Source organism: Odontesthes bonariensis, chromosome 9 (assembly GCF_027942865.1).
Source record: "Odontesthes bonariensis isolate fOdoBon6 chromosome 9, fOdoBon6.hap1, whole genome shotgun sequence".
NCBI lineage: Eukaryota > Metazoa > Chordata > Actinopteri > Atheriniformes > Atherinopsidae > Odontesthes > Odontesthes bonariensis.
Genome location: NC_134514.1, coordinates 18,770,304 through 18,782,659, shown reverse-complemented (window position 1 = coordinate 18,782,659; position 12,356 = coordinate 18,770,304). Strand labels below are relative to the sequence as shown.

The window sequence follows — 12,356 nt, the reverse complement described above, 5'->3', positions numbered from 1 at the left end:
CAGTTGCAGTAACTAACTGTATTACCTGGCAATAGCAAAATCACGTCTGAATTTAAAGCAGTGGCCCCAAAGAGGCTTTTAAACGTGACCTAAAAACTCACCTTTTTAATAAAGCTTACTCCTAAAATAGTTTTTATATAGCACTTTGGGTTTATTAGCACTTTGAGATTTTTAAATATAAAGTGCAATAGGCTACAAATAAAATGTATTATTATTGTTATTATTAAAGATCACCGCCGATCAATATTGTTTTTCAGCCTCTGAGTACAAAGGTTTCTCTAAATGTTTCAATTATATCATGTTAGGAGATTTGCTAAATCTCTAAATTACTTGCAGTCTTGTGGTGTCAAGTGGTGTAAACGCAAAGTGATGAACCCCTTCCTGTGAAAAGCAGTCGCCTCCAATCAGGGTGCATATGCGGCTGCAGTGCTCCGCCGCCATCTGGTGGTCAGATGCGGTAACTGCTTTTGCTCCTTGAGCTCAGTTGAAGATGGCGACCGGAGTCCTTCAGAGAGTCCGCGGAAGCTTGGGTCCTGCTCAAAGCAGGGCCCACTCGGTTGGACAGCTCGTGGTCTGGGTCAGGTGGGCGGTCATCATCGTGGGTGTTTGGTTGCCGTTTCTGTAGCGTCTCATGTTGGCTGTTGTGTGTTATTTTCTGTTGTTTTTTTTCTTACTGTGGCTACGACGAGCCTGGCAAAGCTAGCCTGTTCACTGCTAGCCAGCCCTGTTTGGCCTTGAGTTTTAACACAGTCACAAGCTGCACTTTACATTTAATTTACGCCGAGATGTTCAAGGTAAAAGCTACGTGTGTCTGTTGGTAAAAGTGAAAGAACTCGAGTTTCTGTCATCTTTTGTTGGTGAGCATCTCAAATGCTCAAGGTCAGTTTGTTACTTTATTTAGCTTTACTGAAAAATATCATACCCCTGTTTCTGTCTCACAAACAGAGTTCAGGTCTTATCGATGCTTTAAAATGCTATATTTCATATGCACCAGTATCCCGCAGTCCAGAAGCAATATTGCAAAGTGCAATAGGGAGAAGGGGAGTCTGCGATAAGCATTTCCATCCACTGTTCAACCTGGCTCGTCTGTGTTTGCAGGGGATTTGCAACGTCCAGCAGCAGAGACAGAGAGGACAGCTGGTTCAAGTCTCTGTTTGTGAGGAAAGTTGATCCCAGAAAAGATGCACACTCCAACTTATTGACCAAAAATGAGGAAAGTAACCTCTACAAAATTCAGTGTAAGTTACCACATGAACATCAGCTTCTCAGCATTGAACCGTATGACCTGATATTATAATAATACTACTAATAATAATAATAATAAGATTGTTCTTTTCAGTCCATAATGTCAAGCCAGAGTGCCTGGATGCGTACAACAAACTCTGGTGAGTTGCATCTCTTGTTACAGTCGATATGTGCACAGTGTCAGAGCTTGTAGTGTAGTGGGAGTGGGAGGAGTGTTTGACCAGGACACCAAAAGAAATAGTTCAGAGCAGTCCATTTCTGTGAAGGCGACTGACAGCCCAGCATATCTACAGTCCTGCTTTGCTCATACCTAAAGTGACTGGAAACTTGCAACATAAGATGGTAGACACGCGATCAGGTTGTTGTTTAGAAATTAGTTTGAGATTTTAATTGTCAGATGTAGGTGTGTGGTGTGTGGTGTTTGGTTCAGTTTGGTTTCTCATTCATCACAGTGAGGATGTTTTGCCCTCCATCCACGCTGATAAGTACTACCCCTGTGAGCTGGTGGGAACCTGGAATACCTGGTATGGAGAACAAGACCAGGCTGGTAGGATTACTAATATCAACACGCAGACATTTCTGCAGTTCAAGTCTGTGGTGTACGCAGTTTGCAATCAGTAGTGGTGTGATACTGCATATTTACTTACATGCAAGTAAACAATTAATAAGCCAAATATCAATTGGAACATTAGTTCAGTGGATAACTTGCTGTCTTACCAGCTAATGACAGAGATCTGGTTATTATTTTTCCATTTAGAGAAAAAAGAAAAGCAATTTCCTGCCCTTTGTTCATCCAGTATCACTCTACCATCTTTCTGTCCGTTTATATAAATGTTTGATACATTACTTCTCCAGTTCATTTGTGGCGCTACAGAGGTGGATACCCAGCTCTGACAGAGGTGATGAACAAGCTCAGGCAGAACAAGGTAAGGATAATTCACTTGCATCTCACTGGTGTCACTCCTGCTTATCACTAGCGTTCCAGTTGAAGTAAAGTGCATTGATCGTGTCTGTTTGAATTCAGGAGTTTACAGCTTACAGGAAGGAGCGGGGAAAGATGCTGCTGTCCCGCAGGAATCAGCTTCTGCTAGAGTTCACCTTCTGGAACGAGCCTGTGCCGCGCGAGGGCCCAAACATCTACGAGCTCAGGTCCTACCAGCTCAGGGTGAGTCGCACGGCGGCAGTCTGTGGCATCAGTTTATCTGTTTGATATCCGGTCTCGGGCGCTCGGTTTTTCCATAACGCACGAAGCTCTCAGAGTAATTATTACCTGAGATCACATGGTGGATTTCTGTGGCACTATAACTGTGGAAAAATAACGGGCGGCAAAAATGTTGGATTATGAGGATTAAATGATGTGGTTTAGTTGCTCCAAATTCAACACAGATCTCCTTAAAATGTCTGTGCTCCTGTTGGTTCAGCGTGTCCAGTCAGTGCCAGTCATAATGTTTAATGTTAAAACTGTGTTATGTAAATGGCTCTTTATGCACCTCACACTTACATACATGCCATGTACATGTGTAATGATCAATGTGTGTCAACCGGCCAGGTGATGATTAGCCGTCATCATTTGTACAAGTCATCCCCCCTCCACTGATTCACTTTTTAAACGATATTTGGATACTGAGGAACTCAGTTTGTTGTCGCGTTTGTTGTCCCAAGCACCAGAGGATGATTGAAGAACCCATTGGGTGTAGTGGTTGTTGCGGCTTATCATCACAATGACAAAATACCTGCATTACGTTCTTCACATTTATTTGCGTTAATATGTTTAATCTGGAAAGAAGAAGTTTGGAAAGCTCACTGTAATATGTGTTTTATTGTAATAAAGTGTATTGTGGTTTTTTTCGTTGCTGCAGGCAGGAACCATGATCGAGTGGGGTAATTACTGGTAAGGCAGCCTGAATTCATTTGACTCGCTGAACTGTAGTTACAGAACAGTTGCGCTACATGAAACCTCCCTTGTCACACTGTCATTAATAAGAGTTATTCCACTGAGGCCCTTTTATTTGAAGCTGTGCTGTCATGCCCTCTTGCCAAGATTTAAAGTTACTCGAAGCAGTGTGTGTGCTAGAAAAAGCATACGTAATAGAGTGATTTGAATGTGGAAATATACACTGCATGGGCTGGTGGAGCCAACAGATCAGCATTTATTACCGCAACACACTAGATTATGATGGATTAACACGTAAACTTTCCATATGTGCGTTTCTTTGTGCTGGGCTCATTGTGCTTGTCACCCATATTTTCGAGCTATTACAAACTTCTTTTGATTACATATATGACAACATGTTTTTGGCCGCAAAAGACGTTTCCAAAGCAAATTAAACTGTCAGCTGAGCCTGTGCACGATTTTGTGCATAAGTATAACTCAATACCCTTGACTTATGTGTTGTTGCTTTTCTGCTGTGAGGCCTCGTGCTTCAGCCTTGCCATAAACCGCATGGACGTCATTTTGAACCATCAGAGGTGGAAAACCCAAGACAAGTTGATTTTGTTTCTTCCCTTATGTTTGCGTTTCTGCTTGCTTTAAGCAGCCGCCACGCAGCCGTGCAAATAATGTCCACAAAGCTATTTGAGACAATTCCAGTATGATTTATGCAGCTTAAAGTTCAACTTTCAAGCTACCACAACATGTACAAGTGAGACTTCACAGTTTTGTTGACACAACGCCCACGTACAACACAACAGAGAAAAAACTTATTATTGTGTAAGTCTGAGCAAAACCGGGCTGTAAAAGTGCGTCTGAATATATTAGTCAGACAGAAGCAGTGTGTAATTGAGTTTATGATACCCTCAACTAGACCCTAATTGACCCCATGGTCCTCTGCACAAGCTAGAAAGTTCCATCCACTTGTTAAAAAAGGAAACTATAGGTGTAATGCAGCTTAATTCCCAACATCCGCTCGTATGTTCTTATTTTCTTTTGTCAGATGCTGAAACGCGTCAGAAATTATGATTGGAAATCAGCCCGTCAGAACTACATGTCAACTCACTGTCTCCTAAAGCATTTCCTGACTGTTGCTCTTTTCTGATATAATCCAGATTTTAGAAGTGCAGCAGCATCTGACTGAATCACCCGTCGGGTAACTAAAAGACGACATCTGTGCTGTGAATTCAGCTGCACTCACACGTACCATGATCTCCCACAGAGAAAGATAGTCAGCAGAATGTTTTTTTTCTCTCTCAGTCCACAGCACCGGGCATTGGACGCACTTTAGTCAATAATTCTGCTCCCGCGCATGCACACTTGGACACAGAACAGTGGTCCAGTTAGACGGCCAGGTCAAGCTGTATCTGTAGCTCGACTTAGCTGTGCACACAGCAGAACTGAGTGATTAGTGTGGGGTAAACACAGTGGATCGAAAACATCCTCTTGTTAAAATTGGCTTTGTTCTTAGACATTATAAATGAAATAAGTCTCAGTACTTTTCCATATGACCTAAAGTGATCCAGGAGTAGAAAGACAAAACAATCAGGAAAGCCTGGGAAAGCAAGGGCAGATTCACACACACACATTGTTTTGGGCTGATCCAGAGAATATGACGAAGCATGTTGAACCTACTCATGTCCAGTCATACTCGGTCGAATGTGAGTCCAACCTATGAGACTATAAATAAACATGATAACCGGAAATCATGGCCAGTCTGACAGACTTCCTGCGGGAGCTCTGTTCCACTGAGCCCAGCGCTGATATGCTTTGATGTGTGACTACCAATAAACACTTCATTTTCACTTGAATTACTTCGGTCCGTTCTTAAGCCTCCTACTAAAAGAACCGAATCCAACACTCTTCACATCATCTTTGACCCCTAGATATGTGCGTAGTGGGTCAAAGATGATGTTGAACTCTTTCTTTGAAGACTGTTCTTGTTATACTGGATACTTCGGAGTTAATTCGGCTTGTTTTGTGACTGAAGTTGTTGTTTTTTTTTTTTTTTGTCTGCAGGGCCAGAGCCATCCGATACCGCCAGCACAACAGCGAGGCTGTGGGAGGGTTTTTCTCACAGATCGGTAACCTCTACATGGTCCATCACCTCTGGGGTACGTTCAATTCCCACACATCGTCAGAATTTAGATCAGTTGTTGCTCAACACAGCAGTTTTGATGACGGATTTTTATATATATATATATATATATATATATATATACACATATATAAATAAATGAAATTAAGTAAATTCTCCATTTTCTTAGATTTGGGGTTTTCTTCATTGTAAACTGAATTTGACTTTTGACAGTGGAGAAAAATTCACAATCTCCAGTTGTCAGCTGCACAGGCTTGAGATTAGGGAAGTTTGACGGGAAAGAAGTTTTAAATGTTCGCTCGAGGTTTTTTTTTCTCCTTTTTCTAAAAAAAAAATAGCTAATGCACATTGTGACAGATGAAAAACACCTTTTTCTTCATGATTTAATGAATAGCCGATATTAAACTGAGAAAAATTAGACTTAAAGAAACAAAACCATTACTTATTTACTCGTATGAATAATTACAACTTTCCAAACAGGGAAAAAAATCCTGAAAATCTCTCTCCATTTCTCTTTCATATGGACAAGGCACCTATTTGTTATTTTTCTTCTCCGGAGCGCTTCGGGTTCTTTTGGCTCAAAGTTTTGTCATCCAGCTGACAGCTGTGGTGTTTCAGTTTATTCTCACGGCCTTCGTGGTGTTAAGAGACACTTTTTGGTTTTTTTCTTCCTGAAAAGTTGGTGGACGCCAAAATGAAGCCGAAAGAGGAGAAAAATCACTGCTCAGAATTGATTAAATAAATGCTGACTTTGGTCAGTTTGTGCAAGTGTTTGCTGAAATGTTCACAACAGCTCCACTTTTTTTTTTTTTTAAAGAACAAATGGCATCTTTAAAGCTGCAGCAAACAAACGAGAAAAGTTATTAGACTGATAATTGAAAATGGCTTACCCTGCTACTTGTTTTACTTGGTGGCAGCTTACAAAGACCTTCAGTCCCGGGAAGAGACGAGGAACGCTGCTTGGCAGCAGGAGGGCTGGCACGAGGCGGTGTATTACACAGGTGAGCAACACAAATCAACTAAGTGGAGGAAAAGTGATCGAAGGCCGGTTTTTAGGCTTTTCATTCTATTTTTATGGCTTATAAAGTGTATCGTATCAAATGACAGTAAATTATACCCAAATGATTTCTGCCTCTGCAGTCCCTCTTATTCAGCACATGGATTCAAGGATCATGATCCCAACAAAGGCTTCCCCGCTGCAGTGAAATGAGAAGCCGGCTGGAAGCTGAAATCAAGTGGCATCCCTTCGAATGTTACATCCATCCAGAGATTCGCCATCATGGGTTTGACCTCCTGTCAGCAACACCAAAACGCCCCCCCTTCTCTTTTCTCATCCTCGCTTTATTTACTTCGTGATGTCACTTGGACAGAGATACCTGCCATTTATCTGCAATTAAAATAGTTACTGAAAGGTAGCGAGCTCTTGATCACGCACATTATTTTTTTGGGTTCTGAAGCAGTACGTAAGCACTGCAAGTGGGCCATGAGGAGAGCTTGTCTCCAGTTTTGGCAGGAAAGTTACTTGAAAAAAAAAGAAAAAAGAAAAATCGAGCAGCTATATGGTTTGTGTGTGTAGGGGGGATTACTGCTGAAGCTCACTGCTCAATGCAGTGGCCACTTATTTATTTATTGAGTACATAGTGTTTAAAATGTGCTGAGAGACTGACACTTTGATGTAAGCCATGACATTTCTGATTGAAATAATGAACCTTCTCTATATTGATTTAAAAAAAACAAGAAGACAAAGCCGTATTTCTGTTGGCATTCATGATAAAGTACGACCACAGGGCGTTTCATATAATTTTCTATTTGCTATCATAAATGGACACCGTTTTCTCCTCTAAGCTGTGTTTCCTGGATGTTCTTTTATTCTCTGTCAGAGTATTGTTCACGTTTCATGGTGCTGTGTTTGTAACTATGGCTTCCACCTTTCCCTGTGACGACAGCATGCCTGGTTTTAAATCAGTTTTTAATCCAACCATGTTTTAACGAGTCAAAAAAAAAAAAGAAATCACGTGTGATAGCGTGAAAACGTGTTCTTCATCAGTGGCCTAGTGAAGCCGGTGGAATATTGACAACTATGCTGCTCTGTACTGTAATAACGAACTCATTAACGGAAACCACATTTATTCTGGTCTTTTTGTTCAAAAAGGAACTATGTTTGGAGATGGACGAGAGCACCAACAATTAAAGTAATTCAGACATCCTTTTGAGCATGTTCTCATCTTTAATGCTCCTTACACGACTGAAGTCGCCACGAGTTGGGCCCCAGCTTTTAGTACACAACACATTTTTTCACTCATTGCACAAACCATTATATAAAGGAGTCGTGCTTATCTAGAAAAGTGCAAAAACACTAAAATCTTCTGAACTCCCACACAGACAGTGTTTGGTTACTTTTGGTTTAGCATGTACTAGTATAAAAGTCAACAGCTTAGCATCACTATTAAGGTAAAATTGGAGCTGTGTAAACGGTTTCTTTCATTATAAAAAAATCTATCGGGAGTCTACGGGAAAGTGTGCGACAGATAAAACAACTGGTGGCACACCTTTGGGTGCAAATATAAAATGTTAAATTAGTAACAGTAATCTTCTAGCATCTTTAAATCTTCTCCAGTTCCTTTAGCAGCTCCTCGAAGCTCGTCACGTACCATGAACACCTCTCCTTGACCTGTGGCCTCACAACGTTCCCGCCAAATCCAATGAAAGCACTCTGAGGGAGGAGAGAGAGCCTTTCGTTATGGCTGTGATCGCACAAGCTGTTCTTTAAACAACACGTATCAACATCTATCCCACAGACAACAAAAAAAACGGGAGCACTTACAGCCGGAGGGCAGGCCTCCAGATCAGTGGCTCCGTCTCCGACCATCACCACGGTCTTGAAGCCATACTGCTCCTTCAGCGAGCTGATCACTTTTCCTTTGCCACCACTCTCAGCTGTGGGCTGAGTCTCGTCGAATCCAGCGTACTCTCCTGGAATTCAATTTAGAATTTAAAACGGACCGACCGAAGACCTCGGACAGGACGAAGGAGAGGAGCGCAGGAGCGGTGAGACGCGCTGCCTCCAGACTCTTACCGTTGAAGTAGAACTTGAGCCGGTTGGCGTAGACGCGATCCAGGGGAATGTTGAGCTGAGTGGCCACGTGCTCCACGATGCAGCGGAAGCCGCCTGAAATGAGGAACACCTTTATGTTGCGCTCGTGCAGACGGTCCACAAGCTCCCTGGAGAAAGAGGAAGGAACACGGGAAGTCTTTTAGGTTTCACGATGAAAATATTTTCATTTATTGATGCTCTAAGAAAATCCCCCATCTTACAATACTTGAAACCTTAAAATAGAATTTAGTCTTACGCATTTCCTCATTAGTTTAGTATCTTACTCTTATTGCTATTAACAGGCGATGACTGTTAATAATTATTAGTGCCACATGCAGCATAAACACGTCATAAACACAGATACACGTTTTTGTTCATTTTTTTTATTAATTTTCTCCTTAGAAGTTGTTGGTTTTTTTGGAGACCATCAAGGTCATAGAATGTCATTTAAATTGATTTCAAAGTGTTTTTGTCATTCAAAAATCACTCAACCAGAATTCCTGTTGCTTTTAAGTTATTAACGTCATCTGTTCTGATCCTCGTAGATCCCTTGTTTTCCTCTGGATTGGATGGAAACTTGCATGAAACATCTACTGAAGATGATAAAACAGATTCACAATCCTCTCCAAGTTGTGTAGATACGTTTCTCTCATATTTGGAAGGTGTTTGGATCTGCGTTCAAAATCGACAGCAAGTATTTTGTTAAAAGCATTTTTGTTACAGCTCCAGAACTGAAAACCCCACTTTTTAAAAAGATATTTGGACTTTACCTTTTTCCCCAGGCATTATTTAATTTTCCTCAAATCTTCTCTGATGGGAAAGTGTTTCCTTTCATTTTATACATAAAATATAATGTGCTTCATCACTTCTTTAACATTTAATGTTATTCAAGTAAAAAAAAATAGCCAAAATTGAAGAGTTTCAACTCAGTTATCTTAGGTTTTTTTATTTTTTATTTATTTATTTATTTATTTTTTTAAATCAGTGAGATACCCATTGAACCCATTTTTTAAGGGGGAAAAAAATCACCTCACAACTTGTAATGATTTGGTTTGTTACATAACTGGTCATGTCATCCTGTTTTGTGTGTCTAGACAAAATCTTAGATAATTTGCTGATATTATCCTGCAGTAACACGAGTCTTGGCTAGTGCCCCCTCTTCCAGGTTTGGGCCGATTGGTTTGCAACAAAACAACATATTTACAACATATTTATGCACACATCACAACCTGTGTTGGTTCACTTGCCCACGTTACTCTGTAATGCAACGGAAAACGATGCCTGCTGAACTGATTTATGTTGTCAAACTCTTCACACACTCACCCGATGCCTGGAGTCAACTGAGGCGGGTGATCTGTTATCAGTTTGTTTACTTGTTCCCTGGAGCATCGGATGATGGAAAGACGCTCAGTCAGGGCCTTCTTAAATGTCATTGATCCACCCATGGCCTTACAAGTCCTGAAATGTGTCAAAGGAACACAGGATGGCTTTACATTTGGAACAAAACCAGTAATGGGATCTCAAGTTTATGGATGAGAGCACAGGTAAATGGAAGAAATGGGTCGTTAACATGCATGCGTGCGCATAAAACACACAGCTCACACACATCTCTCTGACTGCGTCCCCAACACCACAAAATTTGGCAAGCTCATCGATGCCTTCTTCTTTGATGACTGTGCTGTCCACATCAAAACAGACAGCATCCGCTCGCCTGAAGACTTCCTTCGTCTCTGCAAGGGTTGTCATCGTGCTGGGGGGAAAAAAGACAAGTATTCAGCATGAGATCTACAGCAGTGTTTCCACTGGATCTACAAGATGTCAGCTGACATGATGGTGTAACAGTGGGGAGTCATCTGGGCGATCCCGTGCTGTACTGTTGGTTTAACGTGAGGTCTGCGGTGCCTGATTTCACTAATTAACTAAGCCCTGCATGCAGTGGATGTCTTTTCTCCAGTGGAGCAGCAAACGCGTCCATTCACTGAAATACCTACGTGAAAACAGTCCTTCGTCGACGGCGCTCATCTCAAATAAAAACACGTGCCCCAGCCGTCGGCGTGTGCCAGGAAAGTGTTACATAAGGCATTGTGCCTAAACAAACTATACGAGAGGCTGGGGTTGGATGTATGGACATCCTCTGCCCATATTGCATCACCCCTAGGCAGGCTACAAAAGACAAAAGATGGACACTACACCCACGCGAAAAAACGAATACAATGGAAACTTGTCGAAACAAGCCGCCTCTAAAAAGTTACAGCAAAAAAAAAAACGGACGCATTGAGCAACAATTCCCAAAATTTTTACGCCTGAAATAACCGAAAGCGGGATTCCAACTGTACTTTGATGTAAGAACTATAAACCACTCACGCTACAAGAGCAGGCTCATGTCATTACAAAATATACTTAAAATGTTCAAGTTGTGCTTTCTTTACTCACCGGTAAATGGGGCGTTGATAAGGCACATACAACAGTTTCACTGTGGGCAGACCGCAGCGCTCCCGATGGGTTCACCGACGAGGAAGAGAGGAGCTGAGCAGCGGACCAATCAGAGCGAGGCCGACGAGGGCCCGCCCACTATCCTCTGGCCCGCTTCCCAGACGATACCAACGGTTAAAGGATGTCAGCTTATCAACATCACAAAAGCTCGTAGGGTCATTAATACGTCAAGTTCCCATAAAAAAAAGACACAAAGTGACCACAAAGTGATTTAAAATCGTAAAGGAGTGAAATGTCCATGAGTAATTACATTAATTTGTGTCCTGTTGATAAAATAAAGACAACTTTTCATTTGAATTCTATACTTTTACAGCAAGGCTATATGAACACATCCCTTACTGCTATGGCTTCAATATATTTCAGAGCGAAATAATTTACATTTTTACTCCATAAGATGAATCTTACAGCTGCAGTTTCGTTCCAGGGGACCCTCTGGTAACCTTTTCTGGATTTTTTTTTTTTTTTTTAAGTTCTCAGACTCTTGAGTTTGAGCAACTCTTGCATTCATCATCTGACCTAACATTCATCTTAATGGGTTATTCTAAATTGACAAAAGAATAAGTTTGAGCATGCATTGTTGTTTGTCCCGTTTGTCTGCGCGTGTGACCCTGTGATGGACCGGTGATCCATCCAAAGGTGTACATAGGGGCACTTAGGATAGCCTTTAGGTCGAAAAACAAAAACAAATTCAAATTTCATACAATATCTTGTATAATATTTACTAAGACGTCAAACATCTGAGAACATGCACTCAAAAGCTGTGTTGTCAAAGAAATACACAATAGGCAGTAAAATGATAAAATCATGATAGCCTATTAGAATATGGATGCATTCAAGAAAAAGAAAAGAAGCATTTGCCATTCTGTTGTTCTTTACTGTTTAATGTTAGTTTAATGTTCCGATTAACAGGGGACATGTCTCTGTAGGAGCAAACTGATGTACAGGTACAGATAAAAAACATAGAAATACAGAGCCAAATAGTTTTAACACCTCAGAAATGTTTTTGGGTGCAGTGGTCTAAGGGATTATAAAGTATTAACAAGTGTGAACATTGTAACACGTTTCTGCTGAATGTTTTTCTCTTATGTTTCCATCTGATACGCGTTCATTTTTAATCTTTTAATTTGACAGGTTTCACATTCTTCGCCAGCTCTTACGTGTAATTTCCCAGCGGAGATGGATAAAGGTCTTCTGGTCCAAGGGCTGATGAGCATACTGTCCTCACTGTTCGTTATAATAGGAGAAACCCTCCTATTATACGGATTACGTTTCAGACCAGAAGGCGGCGCTAAGTCACCTAAAGCTGGTTTAAACCCGCACATCCCACAGGCGTCAAAGAAGACGAAGAGAGGAAGAGGAAGAGGAAGAAGACTGAGCCAATGAGATACGATTAAGCTGATGGAGAATCGTGTATTTAGCCGCATAATGAGAGATTTCGCTCTCAGTTGTCCCTGTTCCTACAAGCTGAAAGAAGACAAAAACCTTGAACAGTAAGA

General features: G+C 41.3%; 2 protein-coding genes across 2 annotated transcripts; one reads left to right on the top strand and one right to left on the bottom strand.

Moving 5' to 3' along the window:
* Nucleotides 1–462: 462 nt before the first annotated feature.
* nipsnap2 (nipsnap homolog 2) lies at nucleotides 463–7,479 on the top strand. The gene is made up of 10 exons (XM_075473498.1): nucleotides 463–582; nucleotides 1,099–1,238; nucleotides 1,340–1,385; nucleotides 1,698–1,792; nucleotides 2,101–2,171; nucleotides 2,270–2,410; nucleotides 3,105–3,136; nucleotides 5,195–5,289; nucleotides 6,191–6,274; nucleotides 6,414–7,479. The coding sequence occupies exons 1-10, from the start codon at nucleotides 491–493 to the stop codon at nucleotides 6,476–6,478; spliced, it is 861 nt and encodes a 286-aa protein (XP_075329613.1). The 5' UTR covers nucleotides 463–490; the 3' UTR covers nucleotides 6,479–7,479.
* Nucleotides 7,472–11,611, bottom strand: psph (phosphoserine phosphatase). The gene is made up of 6 exons (XM_075473499.1): nucleotides 10,801–11,611; nucleotides 9,974–10,117; nucleotides 9,691–9,825; nucleotides 8,350–8,495; nucleotides 8,098–8,246; nucleotides 7,472–7,986 (listed from the first exon to the last, which is right to left on the bottom strand). The coding sequence occupies exons 2-6, from the start codon at nucleotides 10,111–10,113 to the stop codon at nucleotides 7,876–7,878; spliced, it is 681 nt and encodes a 226-aa protein (XP_075329614.1). The 5' UTR covers nucleotides 10,114–10,117; nucleotides 10,801–11,611; the 3' UTR covers nucleotides 7,472–7,875.
* Between the last annotated feature and the right edge of the window lie 745 nt (nucleotides 11,612–12,356).

Excerpts from the sequence above, each read along its gene's own strand:
- nipsnap2 (XM_075473498.1), top strand. The coding sequence starts at position 491 with ATGGCGACCGGAGTCCTTCAGAGAGTCCGCGGAAGCTTGGGTCCTGCT. Across the intron at positions 1,386-1,697 it reads GATGCGTACAACAAACTCTG|TGAGGATGTTTTGCCCTCCA; the intron begins GTGAGTTGCATC and ends CATTCATCACAG. Across the intron at positions 2,172-2,269 it reads ACAAGCTCAGGCAGAACAAG|GAGTTTACAGCTTACAGGAA; the intron begins GTAAGGATAATT and ends GTTTGAATTCAG.
- psph (XM_075473499.1), bottom strand. The coding sequence starts at position 10,113 with ATGACAACCCTTGCAGAGACGAAGGAAGTCTTCAGGCGAGCGGATGCT. Across the intron at positions 8,247-8,349 it reads GCTCAAGTTCTACTTCAACG|GAGAGTACGCTGGATTCGAC; the intron begins GTAAGAGTCTGG and ends ATTGAATTCCAG. Across the intron at positions 7,987-8,097 it reads TGGAGGCCTGCCCTCCGGCT|AGTGCTTTCATTGGATTTGG; the intron begins GTAAGTGCTCCC and ends CTCCTCCCTCAG.